The sequence below is a fragment of the Jaculus jaculus genome, chromosome 6 (assembly GCF_020740685.1).
Source record: "Jaculus jaculus isolate mJacJac1 chromosome 6, mJacJac1.mat.Y.cur, whole genome shotgun sequence".
NCBI classification, from domain to species: Eukaryota; Metazoa; Chordata; class Mammalia; order Rodentia; family Dipodidae; genus Jaculus; species Jaculus jaculus.
Window position 1 is genome coordinate 113,346,183 of NC_059107.1, and position 18,509 is coordinate 113,364,691.

Genomic DNA, 18,509 nt, shown 5'->3' on the forward strand with positions numbered 1-18,509 from the left:
CTTATATTCTTGAGTTTTAGAGTGCAATTCTAAAAAATGACCCCACTTACCTACTGGCTGTAATCTCTGTAATTCGACCAAAGAACAACTTTATGTCTGGTTATTTTTTATTCAGGAGTATGGATCAAATTGCTAGCAAGTCTTTTCTTGGCTTCTAAGCAGAAAGCAAATATGTGGAGTGAGGGTTTATCTTATGCCAATTCTAAAGCCTGCATTAGATCCTGCATTCCATGTAGGACATTTATTGATTGGAAGGGTTATGTACAGGGAAAAAAGCTGATGATTTTTAAATTTTTAGTCCAAACTTATTGAGTACTTTGCTAGGGACTGAGAAAGGTCCATGAGTAGTCAGATCTTAATTCATCATTCTCCAAGAGTGTACAGGAAAGATGATTTGTGTCATTTCCTATAGGGTCAACTATTGTTTTTCTAAAATTTCTAAAATTTCCCCATGTTTGGAAATTGTTGGACAATTCAAAACAACACTTTAGGTTGTTGGTCAATTGGTCAAATGCACAAGGGCCATTAGTCATGAAATGGAATGCTATATTTGCCAACACCTCAAGTCATTGTAAGCAGATACCAGTGCATTGTCTCCCCTTTGCTGATAGGTCTCATATAGCTCAGGGTCGCTTTGGACTCACTATGTAGCCAAGGATAACTTTGAACCTCTGATCCACCTCTGCAGTGCCCAAACTACAGATGTGCACCACCACTTGTGATTTCACTTTTTAAAATTTTTATTACTTTTAGGCTGGAGAGCTGGCTCAGCAGTTAGGGCATTTGCCTGCAAAACCTAATGACCTGGGTTCAATTCCCCAGTACCCATGCAAAACCAGATGCACAAAGTGGTGCATGTATTTGGAATTTATTTGCAGGACTTGGAGGCCCTGGAGTGCCCATTCTCTCTCTGTCTGTCTCTCTTCTATTCCTCTCTGCTTGTAAATAAATAAATAAATGCATTAAAACAAAAAATTATTTTACTTCCATTATTGTCATCTACAAGGCTATGTTAATTACAGTTATTGACATGCTGCAGTTTGGCTGGGCTTCCACCACCATATCTCCTTCATATGTCAGTCTGTCTCTGTGGCTCCCCCAAGCCCCACTCCTTCCACTGGCTGGCATCCCATTGCATGTGACTCAAACTCGCCTTGCTACCACCTTTCCTTCTGTATAGCTCAGCAATTTTCATATTGCTTGTCTGAAAAAAAAACCTTCTTTAATGTTTTTAATCAGAGTAAAACATCTACATTTATATCTGTCATTGTAGATAGATGTTTGCATTGACTTGCAACTTGAGCTGTAGTTTGGAAAGATTGGATTTGCTACTTGAAGGAAAGATTTTATTGACCCCCCCGCCAAGCCAAAGGACTAATGAAATCCATTGACAAACAAGACCCCTGTCAATCATGTTTTCTCTGCGGTACAGTTGGCCTGTTTTTCTTTGGTTGAGGCTGAGGCAGATGTCTTTTGCTTTCAATAAAGCTTCTGTTAGCAGAAAGACTAAGCGCTCTGCCCCTTGAAACTTAAAGAAGGAATGGGTTTGATGCCAGCTATTTCAGATCAAGAAAGCTGTCCAGTCAGCGTCTTAACCCTTCTCACAGGGTTGACTTCTTTCCAGGAAGATTGTAATGTCTCTGGCTCATTTTCAGCTCTGTATTAAAAAATATTTATTTATTTTCAAGCAGATAGAGATGAAAGAGAGAGAAAGGGGGGGAGAGAGAGAGAGAGAGGGAGAGAGAGAGAATGGGCACACCAGGGCCTCTAACTACTGCAAATGAACTCCAGATGCATGCACCACTTTGTGCATCTGGCTTTACATGGGTACTAGGGAATCAAACCTGGTTCATTAGGCTTTATAAGCAAGCACCTTAGCCTCTGAGCCATTTCTCCAGCCCCAGCTTTGTGTTTTTTAAATGAATGCAAAAAAGCCACCACTTCAACTATAGAGGCAAAACAAGATGGAGAGGGATTGAATCCCATCATGGCAGCATTGCATAGGGCAGTACAGCAAACTCCTCCCATGAGCCACAGGAAGATATATGTGGATCACAAAATAATTATCTTATACATGATGTGTTCATTGACATTGCATCATATCCACTCTATTCTATTGTTCGTCTTAGCCTATCCTTCTATCCTATCTTGTCCTGCTTTACTCCCCATTTCATCCCAATCAAAACGATCCCAAGCTACTAAAATGATTTATCCAATGTGATGGTTAATCTCATGGATTTGATGGGATTTCAAGTCACAATGGAAACAAATATCTGGGTTTGTCGTGAAGGAGTTACCAGATTAGGTTAATTGGGGTCGCCATTCCATGGACTGTATAAAAAAGGGGAATGTGAACCGAGCACCAGCATTCCTCATTGTCTGCTTCCTGTCTGTGGATGCAATGTGACCAGCTGACTGCAGCTCCTGGTTCCTTCACAGTGGTGAATGACCTGAAACTATAAGCCAAAACAAGCCCTTCGTCCCTTAAGTTGCTTTTAAAGGGTATTTTAGTGCAGCAGCAAGAAAAGCACCGATTCACTCAACAAGCAGTTACAGCTCACAGCCCACAGCACACTGGAACAGGATATGGCGAGTACAGACAATTTCCGTGGTAGCCATGCTAGGTGGAGACAGCCACTCCTTTCTTTTCCTGATATGACCAGAATTTCGCTAGTCAGCTATATCCTCATCCCTACACTAATATTCTATTCTGGACCTCCTACATGATGACACCCAAGAAACAACATTCACGAAATTAGTGCTTTTAGCTCCCTACCTGGGCAGGTGGCCCAGAATGTCATTTATCTTGAGTGAATAGATCCGAGGAGATTTATAACCAGGAGAGTTGACGGAGGTGTCCTTGTACAGTGGTCCCTAAGCTTTGCTGCATTTCAGCATGATATTGGAACCGAATGTCTAAGGGCAGGAGGAAGATGTCGGTGATTTTAAGGTCTGCAGAGATTCCAACCTACGGCAGAGTCTAGGAACCACTGCCAGAACAAGGGGTGGTGTGGCAATTTTTGTTTTATAATGTCTTTGGTGGTTGTTTCGAGGTAGGGCCTCACTCTAGTCTAGCCTGACCTGGAATTCGCTATGTAGTCTCTCAGTGCCCTTGAACTCGTGGAGATCCTCCTACCTTTGCCTCCCAAGTACTGGGATTAAAGGTATGAGCCACCATGATCAGACTTTTAAAAATTTATTTAAAAGAGTGAGTATGGGCATACCCAGGGCCTCCTACAAGCTCCAGATGCATGTGCTCCTTTGTTCATCTGGTTTTACGTGGGTACTAGAGATCAAACCCAAGTCCTCAGCAGTTTATGGGCGTCAAAGATTCTCGGGTCTCTGCTCCCCAGCAGACCCAGACCCCCTCAGGCCCTTGTGCTTGTGCAGGAAGCCACTTAGGCAGGGAGCCATCTCTCCAGCCACTGTTGCGGCATTCTTAGTTGAAGTCGTCCAGCAGTGCTGCTGGGTAACTTATTTGAATGTGGATTCCTTGGTTCCTAAACCCTAGAGAGTTTGGTTTCCTAGGTTGCCTGGGAGCCCGCCGTTTAGAGAAGCTCTCTTGCTGGGCATGGTGGTGAATGCCTGTAATCCCAGCCCTCAGGAGGGAGGTTAAGCAGGATTGCTAGGAGTTCCAAGCCCAGCCTGGCTTCGGTGTGAGATCCTGTTTCAAAACAAATCAGCAAACCAACAAACAAGACAAAAAGGAACCTGGCCATGTGGGCAGCGCAAACCTATAATCCTGTAAACTCTGAGAGGCTGATGTAGGAGGACTGCCATGAGTTCCAGGCTAGCCTGGGATACACAGGGAGATCCTATTCTAAACAACAACAACCGTAACCAGGTGTAATGGCACACCTATAATTTCAGCACTTGGACGTTCAAGGTCAGCTGAGTTACGTAGTGAATTCAGGGCCAGCCTGGGATCCATATGAAAGCTTGTCTCAAAATAAAATAAAATAAAATAAATCAAAACAAAAATGCTAAGATAATTCAGTGGCTGTGGCATCTGATCATGCATTCAGAAATACTGGTGGTGAGCCTTCAACTCCTAAAACAGAACTTTAAACACTGACTGTTAAGAGACTGCAGATTCACAGCATATGTTCGAGGGGCCAGCTTCCCTGCGCTTTCCCTCCAGTGTGAAGCAAGTGAAGATGAGTCAGGTTTCACTTACAGGATGACGTTCTGTCTGATCGGGCTCATCATGTGAGAATATAGGGGTAACTGACTCAGCCTTTCAAAAGTTCAGCCAACAGGGAAGACACTGTAAATACCCCTGTTCTCTAGACTGTCTCCTGTAACACAGAGCAACTGGAGACTTCCAAGAGTTCAAGGAAGCCAGAATCGCAGAATACACCAGAGAGAACAACAGCAGACCACAAGGCAGAAATGTTAAACAAAATTCAAATGATTTTTCGCAGGGAGAGAAGATCACTGAGTAAATTATATGTTGATGCCAGAAGTACAAAAGAGCTAGCCTACAAGTCACTGACATGAAAGCCAGTTTTTTTTTTTTTTTTTGAGAGAGAGAGAGAGGGAGAGAGAGAAGGAGGCAAAGAGAAAGAGAATGGGCGCACAAGAGCCTTCAGCCGCTGCAAACAGGCTCCAGAAGCAGCTGGCTTACCTGGGTCTTAGGGAATTGAACCTGGGTGCTTTGGCTTTGCAGGCAAGTGCCTTAACCACTAAGCCATCTCTTCAGCCCCTAATCAGCTTTTTAAGACATCAAGATGCGACACGCGGAGGTGTTGCCCTTCCGAAAGGAAAAGGGATTTACTTGGAGCCAGACACGCTAGGTTTGAATGCTTCCTGCGAGTGCAAAACAAAGTTACCCAATGTCCCTGGGCCTCAGTTTCCGAATCTGCAAAATGGTATAAGCACGACTGTTTGAAGCTGGAGGCCCTGGAATGAGGACAGCACAGAAGTGCCAGGATGCACCAAGTGATGATGGCCAGAGTTCAGCTATACCTAACTATACTTGTGCCTGACTCTGAAATGATAAATGTAAGACAAGATTTATAGTAATTTTAGTAATTTTTAACTGATCCTTGAGGACAGGAACTATCGTGTTCTTAAACTGTATTTCTGGTCACTAGTGCCATGCCTGATACACAGCACACACTCAATAAAGCTTTATTTTTCAATTATTTATCTATTTATTTGTTTTGAGACTGGGTCTTGTTTAATACAGACTGTTCTTGAACACAAGATGTACGCAAAGAAGACTTTGAACTCCTGATCCTTCTGCCTTCATTTCCCAAGTGCTGGGATTGCAGAGATGTGCCATACAACTTGGTTTCACACAGTGCTGGGGATCAAAGTCAGGGCTTCATGCATGTTAGGCAAGCACTCCACCAATTGAGCTTATTCCTCAGCTCAGTAAAGTTTTATTGAATGAGCAAATGCACAATAAATTAATCATCAGCTTTGCTAATGTTTCAGTTAGAGGAATGGAGATAATTTCCTTTTATCCATCTTTGTGCTTCTGGGAATAATTTAAAAGAGAACTATTTTATTTTCTTGATGTACTATATGAAATTCTAGATAAAATGTTCTGATTCCATTTAATGCCATAATACAAGCATTCAACTAAGCTCTTCACTTGAGTTAGCAAATATCTAGGACTGGGTACCTCACTTAGCTTAGAATGAGTAACATTTTCCAGGGCAGATAATTAGAATGACTAGAATTTTCCAGAACAGGTTTAGGGCCAACAAGCAAATGGCAGAAACTATATTGCAATCCTGGTCAATAACTGACCAATAGTAGTAACAAAGTACTCTGGGACTCTTCAGTATAATTGACTGATTTTTTTAAGCTCAATTGTTTAATCTATTTTAATATGAACAGAAATAAAAAGCTTTTTGGTTTTAAAAGAAATTTACTTCACACTAGCAAATCACTAATATTTTCCTGGCAGCATGCAGTGTGGTTTGGTTTACTGCTCAGGGTCAAAGAACTTGTCTGTCCAATGTAAAAGCAAGGAAAGTTCGAGGATTGGTAGGTAAAGACCTGGCTTTTCCAGCCCCAGCCCATGAGGTGCGCCGTCAGGTGCTAGAGAAGCACTTCAGGTCTTCATTTTCCCAGCCCCTCCCCTACTTCCTCCTGGCCCGCACTGAAGCTACTATGCAAGCCATGCCCTCCACGGAGCAAGAGAGCGGAGAGGGTGCAAGAAGCTGCTTTCAATCCCAGTCTGTTTCTGAGCGTGGTCTGGGCTTCTTACCTATACTGACCCTGCTCCAGATCTCCTGAACCAGAATCTATGGCAATGCCATTTTGGAATTACTTTTAGCAGCACTGATTTTAACAGTAAGTATCTAATATTCACTGATGTTTGAGAGCATACACTTTATTTACTTTTTTTAAACAGTTGATTTTGGGCTGGAGAGATGGCTTAGCAGTTACGGCGCTTGTCTGTGAAGCATAAAAGCCCAGGTCTGATTCCCTAGTACCCATATAAGCCATCTGCACAAGATGGCATATACATCTGGAGTACGTTTGCAGTGGCTAGAGGCCCTGGAGTGCCCATTCTCTCTCATATGCCTCTCTCTCTCTTTCTCTCTCTCTCTCTCAAATAAATGAATAAAAGAACACAACCTGGAGCTGGGCTTGATGGCACACACCTCTAATCTTAGCACTCAGAAGGCTGAGGATCACTGTGAGTTTGAGGCCACCCTGAGACCACATAGTGAATTCCAAGTCAACCTGGGCTAGAGTGAGACCTTACCTCCAAAAACCAAAAATTAAATTAAATTTTTTAAAAAAGTTTTTTTAAAAGGCGACTTTATGTAAGGCAGTCATCTGCCAATTTTTATTTTGTGCCCTCAGCCGCCTTTTGCCTCCATGCTTCAGGGCCTGGTTGTTCATTTGCCAGTCCTCTCTGCCCTTAGAGCAGGTGCCCCGGCTGTGGACTCAGGGTATCTGCCAAACATTTTCCACCACCCCGAATTTCCTCTTCTTCCCAGAAACCTTGGCACAGGCAGGAGGCGTGCGTCCCGTTGGGCGGACTTGGACTGGTGAGGTGTGCAGCCTGAGTCAGCCGCCCGGGAAGGCGCGGGGCGCCGTGAGTCAGCACTGCCTTGGGCAGAGGACGCTGGTGCCAGGGCAGCCCGGAAGGCCTCCGGGGCTGTTCGGGTATTTAGTATCGTGGAACCTTCACCATGCCCCCGACACACAAATCTTACATTCGTTGGTGCACAAGATATGCCTACTGCCCTTAAAAATTAAAGAGAGCAACAGTATTTTTTTTGAGACACAGTCTTATTCTGTACCCCTGGCTGGCCTGGTACTCTAGTCCAGGCTAGTCTCGAACCCAGGGCATTCCTCTTGCCTCAACTTTTTCTTTTTTTTAACAGAGTGATCAGTGAGGGGCTCATTGGGCACCTGGCTTCATATCTTCCCCAGTTCTCAGCCTCTTTCAGTCAGAACGAACTAATCAAAGGCTTTAAGGCAGTATCATGTTGGTCACGCATAAGCGGCTACCCTTCAAGCCCTCTGACCTGGCAGCGTGCCCTGAGGCACTAATAATTCTGGAGCCACTGGCAAGGTGAATGTCCGGAATCTACTCTTTCATTTTGTTGTTAATTATGAGTTTGTAGTTGCCAAAGCTTTCTGCCTCAGAGATAACAGAAGAGTTAAAAAAAAAAAAAAAAAAGAAGAAAAAAAGCATCCGAAGGCCTGGGGAGGGGAGATGGCTTCAAGCATGGGAACCCGAGTTTGGATCCCAGCACCCCACGTAAAAGCTGGGCATGGCCTAGATACCTGTAATGCCAGCAACCAGAAGGCAGAGATGAGCTTGCTGGCTAGTCTAGCTGAACTTGTAAGCTCTAGGTTAAGCAAGAAACTGTATCTCAAAATATAAAGTACAGAGCACCTGAGGAAGATACTCAAAGTTGACGTCTGGCCTCCGTAAGCATGCACACACATATGTACTCACACACACGTGAACAGACACAAACCAGCATAACACCCTCCCCCCCCCAAAAAAAAAACAACATTGTAAAAAACGACTCAGTTACTTCAAACTTCAGTGCATACAAAAATAACATGGAGGGGCTGGAGCGATCGCTTAGTGGTTAAGGCACTTGCCAGTAAAGCCAAAGGACCAATGTTCAATTCCCCAGTACCCACTTAAGCCAGATGCACTATGTGGTGCATGTGTCTGTCTGGAGTTCATCTGCAGTGGCTAGACCCCTGACGTGCCTATTCTCCCTCTTTCTATCTTTTTCTCTCTCTTTTAGGTAAAGGTAAGCACCTTAGCTGCTAAGCCTTCCCTTCAGCCCTCTCTTTTTCAAATAAACAAAAATATATTTAAAACAATATGACATGAAGCCAGGCATGGTGATCACCTGTACACCCAGCACTCAGGTGACTGAGGCAGGAGGATTCATGTTTGAGGCCAAGTTGAACTTCATAATAAGACTATCTTAACACCAATGGGGACTGTGGAGACAGTGGGAGCATGCTTAGCTACAGGGGTGTAGGCAGGACACCCAAAAGATTCTTATTCATCAGGTCTAAAGTGGGGCCTACAAATGTGCATTTCAACTTAGTCAAGGTGCCATGAGGTGTGTGGGTTTGTGAATCACACCTTGAGACATGATTTTAAATGCTCACCAAAGACGGGGTGATTAATTTTCAGATCCCTTGGAATGGTGGGGTTATCGGTATTTGGAGAGAGGGGTGAAATTCAACATCCCAGAAGTCTTGTAAAGGGGAAGCTCAGATCCAAGTTCATGGCAGACATTTGTACAAATATATAATGAATGCTACATTCAAAGGAAATGAAATCATGCCATTCTCCTGTTTGTCTCCTTTTATCAACTTACTCCCTCAGGCACATGTCCAGATAGCCCTCTGAGCTCATGTTTGACCAAAACCCCAAAGGCCTCTCCACTGCTAGCAGACCTGGCTTCTCCGATGTGCCTTTAATACTGAGGTGACTCTGAGGGGGTGCAGTTTGCTTGAGAATTGTACCTGGCATCTCTCTTCATTCCAAGGGTGGAATGTTGGTTTTCTTTCTTTCTTTTTTTTTTTAAAGGTTTTTCCTCAGAGGTGCTAATTCTATTTCTGAGTCTTTACACATTGGGATAAGAAAATTAAGCTTTTGAGGACCATTTTCAGTTAAGTCATTCTGAAGTAGTATTACATTGTTAAATTTGGGGGATAGGTGGCAGTGCATTTGTATTTGGTGTTTTTTTTTGTTTGTTTGTTTGTTTGTTTTTTTTGCTGGGTTTATGTCATGATACACCTGTGCCTTCCCCAGGCCATTCATAGCTTCCACGTGGACCTTTAACCACCTCCTTGTACTCATGACTTCCTCACATCTCAGGCCATATCACTAACAATGTGATGTCCATCCCTTTCATTGTTCCCACCTTGACTCTCAGCCTCATGTGGAAAGGAGATTAAGAAGACTCGGGGTGTCATCTCCACACAAAGCCTGAAGTCAAAGTGCTGTGATATGCTGTTTTAGGTGATTTCATTAAAACACTAAAAACCAGGTGCTAGATAATGCTCTGGACACTTTGCAAATCTTGATTTACTTCTCATAGCAAGTCTATAAGACATGTAAAGTAGGTGGTGTATAAGTCAATTTTATAGATGAGAAAGTTGAGCACTGAAAGGTTAAATATGTATGTGGGGCCATATAGTTTATAAGCGGTGGAGTCAAGATCCCAACCGTTGCATTATGCTCTTACTAATTAGCTAGCGCTAAACAACAAGAAAAGTCCACAAAATACTCAAAAAAGTATTATTTTTAGTAAAACAACAAAACCCATGCACACTATTTTCAAGGACACTTTAGAAAAGGCAAGTTGGAGACTAAGATTCGGTTTGAGACTGTTGACAGTATAAAGGCAAAATCACCCCATGGTTCTTCTATGGGCCAAGAATTATCTCACTTACTCTCTCTACTGAAGGGTGGTTTAACACCTTTTTGCTAAATATTTACACACCAAAGAGAACCATCTCTTACACATGATTTGTTCTCCATGCACTGTGTCCAGGAACCCAAATGGAGAAATCACATCTGCTGTGAAGCATAGGTCAACAGATAGCAGCTCCTTCTTGAACCTGATTGCCACCTCTCCAGATCTGTCTGTGGAAAGTCAACATGAAGATTCCTTCCAGAATTGACTTTGCTTCAAGAAACATATCAAGGAGGCTGGAGAGATGGCTCAGTTGTTAAGGTGCTTGCCTGAAGAGTTTAGTGACCCGGGTTTGATTCCCTAGGACCCATATAAAGCTGGATGTACAAGGTGGTACATGTATCTGGAGTTCATTTGCAGTGGCTAAAGGCCCTGGAGCATCCATTCTCTGTCTCCCTCTGCTTGCACATCAATGAATGAATGAGTGAACGAATGAGTAAATTAATTAAAAACATACAAAAGTAGAAGTTCTGAGCCTGAATTATAATTCTGGCTCTTCTGCTGTGTGATTCCATAGACCGCAACCTCTCCAAATCTGATTTCTACTGTTTTCTTAATATCTTAACAGAAATAGCCAGAAACTGGGTGTAGTGGCTTAAGTGGTAATCCCAGCACTAAAGAGCTTAAGGCAAAGTATTGCCCTGAGTTTGAGGCCAACCTAGGCAACGCAGTGAGACCTCAACTCCAAAACCAAAACCAAAACCAAAGGAATGTAACTAGCCACCATGTTCTGGAAAACTCTATGTAAGCATTACACATTGTTTTAATATATATGATCACCATTATTCTTTTCATCTCAAGGCAACATGGTTATCTGCAACTTCCTCTCCTTGGCCTCTCAAGTACATTTCCTCCCCCCCTCCCCCGCCTCACCTCCCCCCCCTCAGGTAGTGTCACTCTAGCCCAGGTGTCCTGAAATTCACTATGTAGTCTCAGGCTGGCCTTGAACTCAGGGCGATCAGTGCTGAGACTAAAGGCATGTGGCTCTCGGGTACAGTCCTTGAGAACAGGAATCACGTCTAACTCATCTCTGTATTTAAGACTGCTTCCGGCACACAGTGGGTAATCAGTGAACATTTCTTGAGTGAATGAATAAAATATGGGCATTTGCAAAAGACACCCAGGGGTCCCTCTCTCAGCTGAGAAGAGTTAGAGTCAAACAAAGGAAAGCCGCACTGTACCTGCTTCAACCACGTGGTCGATGGTGGGGAACCTCTTGTACACGGCTGTGCTCACCGAGCGGAAGATTAGCAGCGACGTGAGGTTGACGTAGCGCATCAGCGTCCTCCTGAGCAGGCGCCCGTGCTGGTCACTCCCGTGGACACTGCTGGAGATGAGGAACATCAGCCTGTCCGGCCAGGGCAGGTTCACAAACTGGTTCCACCATCGGTTCACTACCAGTGTCACATAAAATCCTGCAGGACAGTGGGAAATTCACAAGCTAGTTCTTACAGCAGACAGCTAGGTGACAACTGATGCGTTTAGCAGATGGTTAGCCTTTTTTGGGGGGAGTTGGGGGTTGAAAAATATGTTATCCATATCTTAAGATTTTTGCCTTCCAAGAAAAAAAAAAAAGAGATCATTCGTGCCTGGCAATACCAGGGCACCCAGTCAGTGGGTATTAGAACTCAAGTAAAGACTGCAAAGATGGAGAGTTAGTGAAGAGAAAGCTTAATTGTCCAGTAGCAGATTATGACCTCAGACTGTTGGGTGTTAATTGAGCGGAAGCAGCCCTGAAGGCAAACGTATGGATGTGTGGTCTAGTGCAAGCGCTGGCTGGCTTTCCCGACATGCCTCTCAGCCTGGAAACACGCCCATGCAGTCATCCTGTCCTCCTAATGGAGACAGCTGTGTGGCTGCATTCTGCGTGTGACCTATACTTACCAAGCACAAAGGTTACTGGAATTTGTTCAGCATATCTGTCACAGTAAATTGATAATTTTTCAAAGTAACGTTTTTGGGCTCCTGTAAGTAACAATCTGGAGCAAAAATAAAATGCACAGCCCTTTATGATGTTGTCCTTCTGCACCTGCCCTGCAGGTGACAGTGCAAGCAATTAAGCACAAATAATCTCAGGTATTTTTTTTTTAAGGAGTTATATATATATTTTTTCTTTTTCCTTAAACGGATGTGTCTAAAAAGTGTCTTGTTTCGTGTTTGAAGTACTAAAGTTTTTAGTACAGACATGCTATTGGCTATTAAATAATGGGATTTATTAACAATTTCATTTTAAAATCTTATATATGTGGTTAATTGTATTTGGAGCAAGGTATGTTATAAAGTAGTCCAATTTCTTTTTCTTTCTATTTGATTTTTGCAATACTAGCAATTGGCACTACACAAATGATCTACTACGGAGTTCTTTTTACTTCATTTCTGAGACATGATTCACCAAGTTGTTGAGGCTGGCCTTGAACTCACTCTGTAGATCAAGTGAGCCTTGAACTTGCCATTCTCCTGCCTCAGTCTCCAAGTAGCTGGGATTACAGGTCTGTACCACTGAGTCTGGCTTCCATTTTCAGTTACTCACTAGGATTACTTGAAACAAGAGAATATTGACTAAGTTGATTAGAATTACTACATCATTAAATGATGACATTTGTTTGACATCTAGATCTTTCTCCGCAGTACATTACTTAGCACCTTCTAAATTTCAAGGAGTAGTATAATTGTTTACCTTAATGTTCACAATCATCTGAAATGTAAGTAAAGCAGATTTCACAAATAAAGGTGGAAATTTTTATTACTATTTAACCAATGTTTCAAAATTCTATTTTAGATCTGACTCAATCTGCCCAAACTCATTTTCTAACATTGTTGAACACAATTGCATCTAATAGTGAGACTATTGTTGATACGTTGTAGGGAGGGCATGTAGAGTCAAAAAAAATGTCTAAAGACAGGATAATTATGTGATCAAACTGTGGACAGAGAAGCCACACATTAAAACCAATGGATAAAGCTGATCACAGGAGGAAGATACCCAAGGCAAGCTTCAAGCAAAGGTCTCTTTGGGTGGGTGGGATGTTGCTAGAGGAAGCAGAGTGATCATGAGGTCAGAGTACACAACTAGGTTGCAGACGGACCACTGTTGAAACTGCTTCTAATAAAGTTTGGGGTGCAGATGGGCATGAAGTTCTTGCCCCAGCCTTACAGGAGGTGTCAGAATTAATGAAGTCAGGGCAAGCTGACAAGAGAGACACTGACTGGTTTCATAAGCCTGTCAGAGTCATGGTGATGTCAAGTCACACACAGAGTGGTTTTCTAGTGCATAAATAGAAGTGGCCAGGAAGTTTTAGAATGGAAAGCATGGATCTTAGAGTTGGACAGTCCTAGCCAGATTATAGTACGAAGTCTGTTATAGACATGGAGTTTAAACTTATTTTAACATCTCTAGGACTCTTAGTTTCTACAATTTATGGAACTAATAGTTACATATTAGGGGTATTATGAGGATTCAAAACTCATATATGAGGCTGGGGAAATGGCTTAGAGGTTAAGGCGTTTGCCTGTGAAGTCTAATGACCCGTGTTTGATTCCCCAGGACCCACGTAAGCCAGATGCACAAGGGGGCGCATGCATCTGGAGGTCGTTTGCAGTGGCTGGAGGCCCTGACCTGCCCATTCTTTCTCTCTGCCTCTTCCTCTCTCTCTCTCTCTCTCTCTCTATCAAATAAGTAAATAAATAAATTATTGTTAAAAACTCATATATGTATGTTTTCATACATAATAACAAAATGGTTGCTATTGGGCTGGAGAGATGGTTTAGTGGTTAAGCGCTTGTCTGTGAAGCCTAAGGACCCTGGTTCGAGGCTTGATTCCCCAGTACCCACATTAGCCAGATGCACAAGGGGGTGCATGTGTCTGGAGTTCATTTGCAGTGGCTGGAAGCCCTGGGGCGCCCATTCTCTCTCTTTCTCTCTCTACCTGCCTCTTTCTCTCTGTTACTTTCAAATAAATAAATAAAAATAAACAAAAATTTTAAAAAGTTTAAAAAAATGGTTGCTATTGCAACTAATTGGCTAAAAATATTCAGATAATAGACACATGGAAATTTTGATACCTAGAAGATACAGCAGAGATTATTTTGTCAAATCTTCCCAAAACTGGAAGAGGAATAATAAAATTAATGAATTTTCATTCTGCCTTATGATCTTTTTGTTAGGTATAATTATATTCTTATAATAGGTTTAATAAAAAACTTAAAGCCATTAGTAGACATGAGAATTAAACTTTGTTTATGTTCTCCCACAGGTATATTTGACTTCTTTTCTGATAAATTCATCCTATGATTCTTGGTACATTTACTTTAACAAACAGTTGAACTTTAACAAAATGAAGGGAAACTCAACTCATGATTATTGTTAAAAATGTAAGTACTTTTTGATCTTTGGGAAAATATATGCATATAATTTGGGGAGGTATCAGTATGAAATTGGAGGAAACATTGAGGCCCCAAGGAGCATTTCTGGCTGCATGGAAACAGTCCTAAGGTCTTTTCTATTCTAAGTAGCAGTAGCAGCAATAAACTCACATTAGTAAAAATAAACAAATGAGATAATTATCTTGGAACATCATCATGTCTTTCACTATTTTACATTCCAAAGGCCCAGGTGAAATATGAATAAGTTATCAGAATAACATATTAATAGAGGTTTTAAATAAGTTTTTTTGTTGTTTGTTTTTCAAGGTAGGGTCTCCCTGTAGCCCAGGCTGACCTGGAATTCACTATGGAGTCTCAGGGAGGTCTCAAACTACACACAGCAATCCTCCTACCTCTGCCTCCCGTGTGCTGGTGAGTGCCACCATGCCCCACTAATATAAGGTTTTTCCTCTGAAGATACTTTGGCAAAATATATACCAATAAGTACATTTGTTTGGCATGATGGGTGTTTTTGTTCATTTGTTTTGAGGCAGGTTCTTATGTAATTCAGGTAGTCACGGATGAGAGAATGATCTTGAACTTCTGATTTTCTTGCTCCGATCTCCTGAGTCCTGGGATCACAAGTATGCACTACCACATCTGGTTTATGTGGTACTCAGGAACTAACACAGGGTTTTGTGCATACTAGGCAAATATTTTGTTAACTGAGCCGTATCTCTAGTCCTGAAATGGTAGCTTTGATGGGTAGCAAAATAGCTGTCTCCATTTTGCTTTGATAGTGATCAGATAGCTGAATTAATAACCCTCTTCTGCAAGTGGAGTCTTGTGGCTGCAAGGAAGAGTGTAGGTAAGAGCAGTGAGACACAAGTTTCGTCTGTACGCAGGGACTGGCACGCAAAGGAAGGGCTATGGCAGAGAGTGGAGTTTCAAAGGGGAAAATGGGGAGGGCTATTGTCCACAATTATGGAAGTTGTCAATAAACAAATAAATTAAAAAAAGAAATGGTGGAAATACAGCTTCCAAAACCTTAAGCTTCCCTCTTTCAAGTTCTAGCTTCATCCAAAGAAAAATGGTAGCCCCTCAACTTTGATTAGGAAGGACCCCTCACAAATCTTCCATTTTATCACACTGATAAAATTTTATTCAGTATAAATTTTAGTGGTAAAAGTATGTCTTGGATTATGCCATTACTCAAGGTTTCTATCAATCTGACAGATACATGTCACCATGTCAAAAAGAACAAATGCCTCCTTTTGTGAACATGATTGTCTTGAAATTAAAAAAAAATAAAGAAAATAGATTATTCTTCAGGTCTTACTTATTTGGTTGAGGCATTGGTATGGTCAGCACATACCATCCTGGATGAGAGCTTACCTTCCAGGCTAAAGGAAGGAGAGTTACCTGCTAAGGGACATTCCCGATATATTAACTCCCTATGCAGTTGTAAGGAGCTGTCAGATTGCATCAAACTATGAATGACATAGATGACAGAAACACAAAGAATTGCCTGTGGGTTTTGTCTACTTACAATCATCACATAGCTAGTGTCTAAGCATAAACCTTTCCATGTCTGTCTAAAGCAACAAGACTGATATCTTATGATCCAGTCTTGTGGGGCTGGAGGGAGAGTCCTTTGGATCTCTTTGGATTTGATAGTAACTATCCCTTACTCCTAAGAAATGGTTAAGTGTGGATTAAAATACCCTGTCCTGTGAAAAAGACAATACAGAGGTTCATGCAAAGGAAGGGGTTATATAATGCAAAAGTCAGCGGCAACCAAAGGGTTCAGAGTCTTGAGGCTGTACTCTTACGTAATAGTTGATGGTCACTTAAGGATACGGACATGCAGAGCAAAGTACCTGTACACCAAACTTATTGCTGTGTAAAGAACAGCGAAAACAATAAACTCCCTGTACAGAAGCTTGTAGATGCTGCCTCTCCACTTGAGGAGTAACCTATGAAATCCAAAAAAAGTCGCATTTGCCACTTTACTGGAGTAAGTGACAGTCATCTTGGATAGTGCTTTTCTAGAAGAGCAAGAAGACAAAACACAAATAAAAAGTCACATTTAACAGAGGATGTAAACCTACGTATCAAAGGAAACCCAGAACAGTAACCAATAAGTCAGCATCCCCCACAATTTATTTTTTTTGCTTTTCTCAATTTTTTTTTTTTTTAAACAATTTGGACACCACTATCTCACTGTGCTTGAACTTTCAGGGGATAAAATTGGGAAAAGTATTTTTAGACATCTTAAAATTACCTTAATTGCTAAGTTTATTTTTAGACTATCTAGCCATTGCTTAGTAAATGTTTGAATGGTTAAATGAGACATATAAGATATACTGTAGTATCTGTCACCTATCATACTTGATCTGCTACATTAATTGACATTTTCAAAAGCAGTGGCCAAACTTATTATTTGGGCTTATATTTGACAAACTATGCAAAGAAGTATTTATTTCACCTTTAAATTTCCTAAGGGAAAAAGTGACAGCTTTCTTAGAAATCAGGAGATGGTACGGAGAAGAACCCAGGCCCTCAGGGCAGTTCAGTTGTCCAAGCACCCAGTGCGGTCTTAGTTGCATGTGGGGCTCTCTGAGTGGCTGTTTCCATGCACTTAGCCTTCTGTGTGCTTCTAAAGAAGCCAGCATGTTCTCTATGAAATGCCTCACTAAAATGCTTAGAGACGTTTAGCTTTTTGCTCGGAGCTGAGCAGAATGAGTTCACTATGTAGGACTCCTACTCGAATCTCTTCCATGGGTATGGGCAGGATGAGAACAGAACCTGGAAGCGTGGTTTGCAGTGAGTTCTTAGGAATTCCAATTGCCTTTCAGCTAGCTGTGAAACACTGAGCTTTGAGGTAGATGGCTCAAAGCTAATCTTTGAAACCTCTGCTCAGCTACTGGCAGATAAAACGAGAGTTCTTTGAAATCTTAGGTTTTTCTCAAAAAGAATGATGAGGAGACTCTTACAGCGTGGCTGAGGTCGAGAACAGGAGAACCGGAAGTTTTTAGGTAGAATTGTAATAGATACACATGAAAAAAAAGTCTTCTAACTTATTTTTTTTAAAAAGTAACTCACATCACACATTTATTTTAACAAGAATATTTTATGTTTATGCACACCTAGGAAAACTAGCCAACTGTAATCTCCCATTTTATCTAAGGAAATGAAAATAGGAAGTTACATTCATAGAACTTTTTTCACACCCCCCCCCACCCCGGACAAATTTACCCTGCAACATCGCTCATTTTTTTAATCAAAAAAAAAAAGAAAAGAAAAGAAAAGAAAAAAAAAAAAAACAGGGCCTTTTGGCATAAATGAGTAATACTACAAAAGGATGGGACTGACGCCATAAGACTGGCGTCACTTTCCCATCTTTACCTCGTCTGTTTGTCCCTATGTGAACACAGGCAACTCTGGGAAAGGAGTTTAATAAATGAAACGTAATTCTTAATGTGTTCTCATAGGAATGATAGTTCTAAACAGCAGTCCTTAAACAACTTTCCCCCCTTACATTTAATACTCCACCTTTTTATTTAGGCTCTGTCAGAGAAGCTAAGACTGCATGGCATGGAGGGTACAGCTAAACACATAGCTTTACTTGGTGCACTAACCTTTCTCTGGAGGCTCTGGCAGGACGGAAAAATCTTCAGATGTCAGGCTCTTCCTGAAGAGGTGCCTTTAGGCTGATGGCGTGCTCTGAGTTACACCCTTAGCTCATGGGCAGTCAGGCCTCTATCTGTTCTCTAGCTCCCCTGAGGAGTCAGTGTATAACAAGCCCAGGGGTTAAATGTTTTTCCACTTGCTGAGGTCTGTTTATGCCAATTTGCCCACTGATGACAGTTATAGCTGGGAACAAACAGAAGTGACAGCTGCTGAGGTTGCTTTTTTCTAATCTATAATTATAACTCCACCTGCCACCCAAAGTACCTCTTTGAATAAGAAGTCTGTGGTGATGTGACGGATGTGGGGCCCTAGAGTCTGCTAAGATTCATTTCAACTCTGCATTGGGCTCAAGGAAGAAGGTCCATTTTCCACTAAAGAGTTCTAAAGAGACTTCAGTAGCCAAGGAAGGGGATTAGGGTAGTCTTTTTGCACTTGAAATGAAGTCATAAACTTGGCCAGGCAAGATATAAACAGGACTTTGTCTCATTTGAAAGGTATTGAAAATGTTCTTCCTTTAAAAGC

The 18,509-nt window shown here is 41.8% G+C and overlaps 1 protein-coding gene across 1 annotated transcript in view; it reads right to left on the reverse strand.

Moving 5' to 3' along the window:
* Nucleotides 1-16,326, reverse strand: part of Best3 (bestrophin 3) — a 44,311-nt gene extending 27,985 nt beyond the window's left edge. The window contains exons 1-3 of the mRNA XM_004650087.2: nucleotides 16,175-16,326; nucleotides 11,817-11,911; nucleotides 11,114-11,347 (exon numbers count right to left, since the gene is read on the reverse strand). Coding sequence (XP_004650144.2) covers nucleotides 11,114-11,347; nucleotides 11,817-11,911; nucleotides 16,175-16,326 — 481 coding nt within the window. The remainder of the gene's footprint in view (nucleotides 1-11,113; nucleotides 11,348-11,816; nucleotides 11,912-16,174) is intronic.
* Between the last annotated feature and the right edge of the window lie 2,183 nt (nucleotides 16,327-18,509).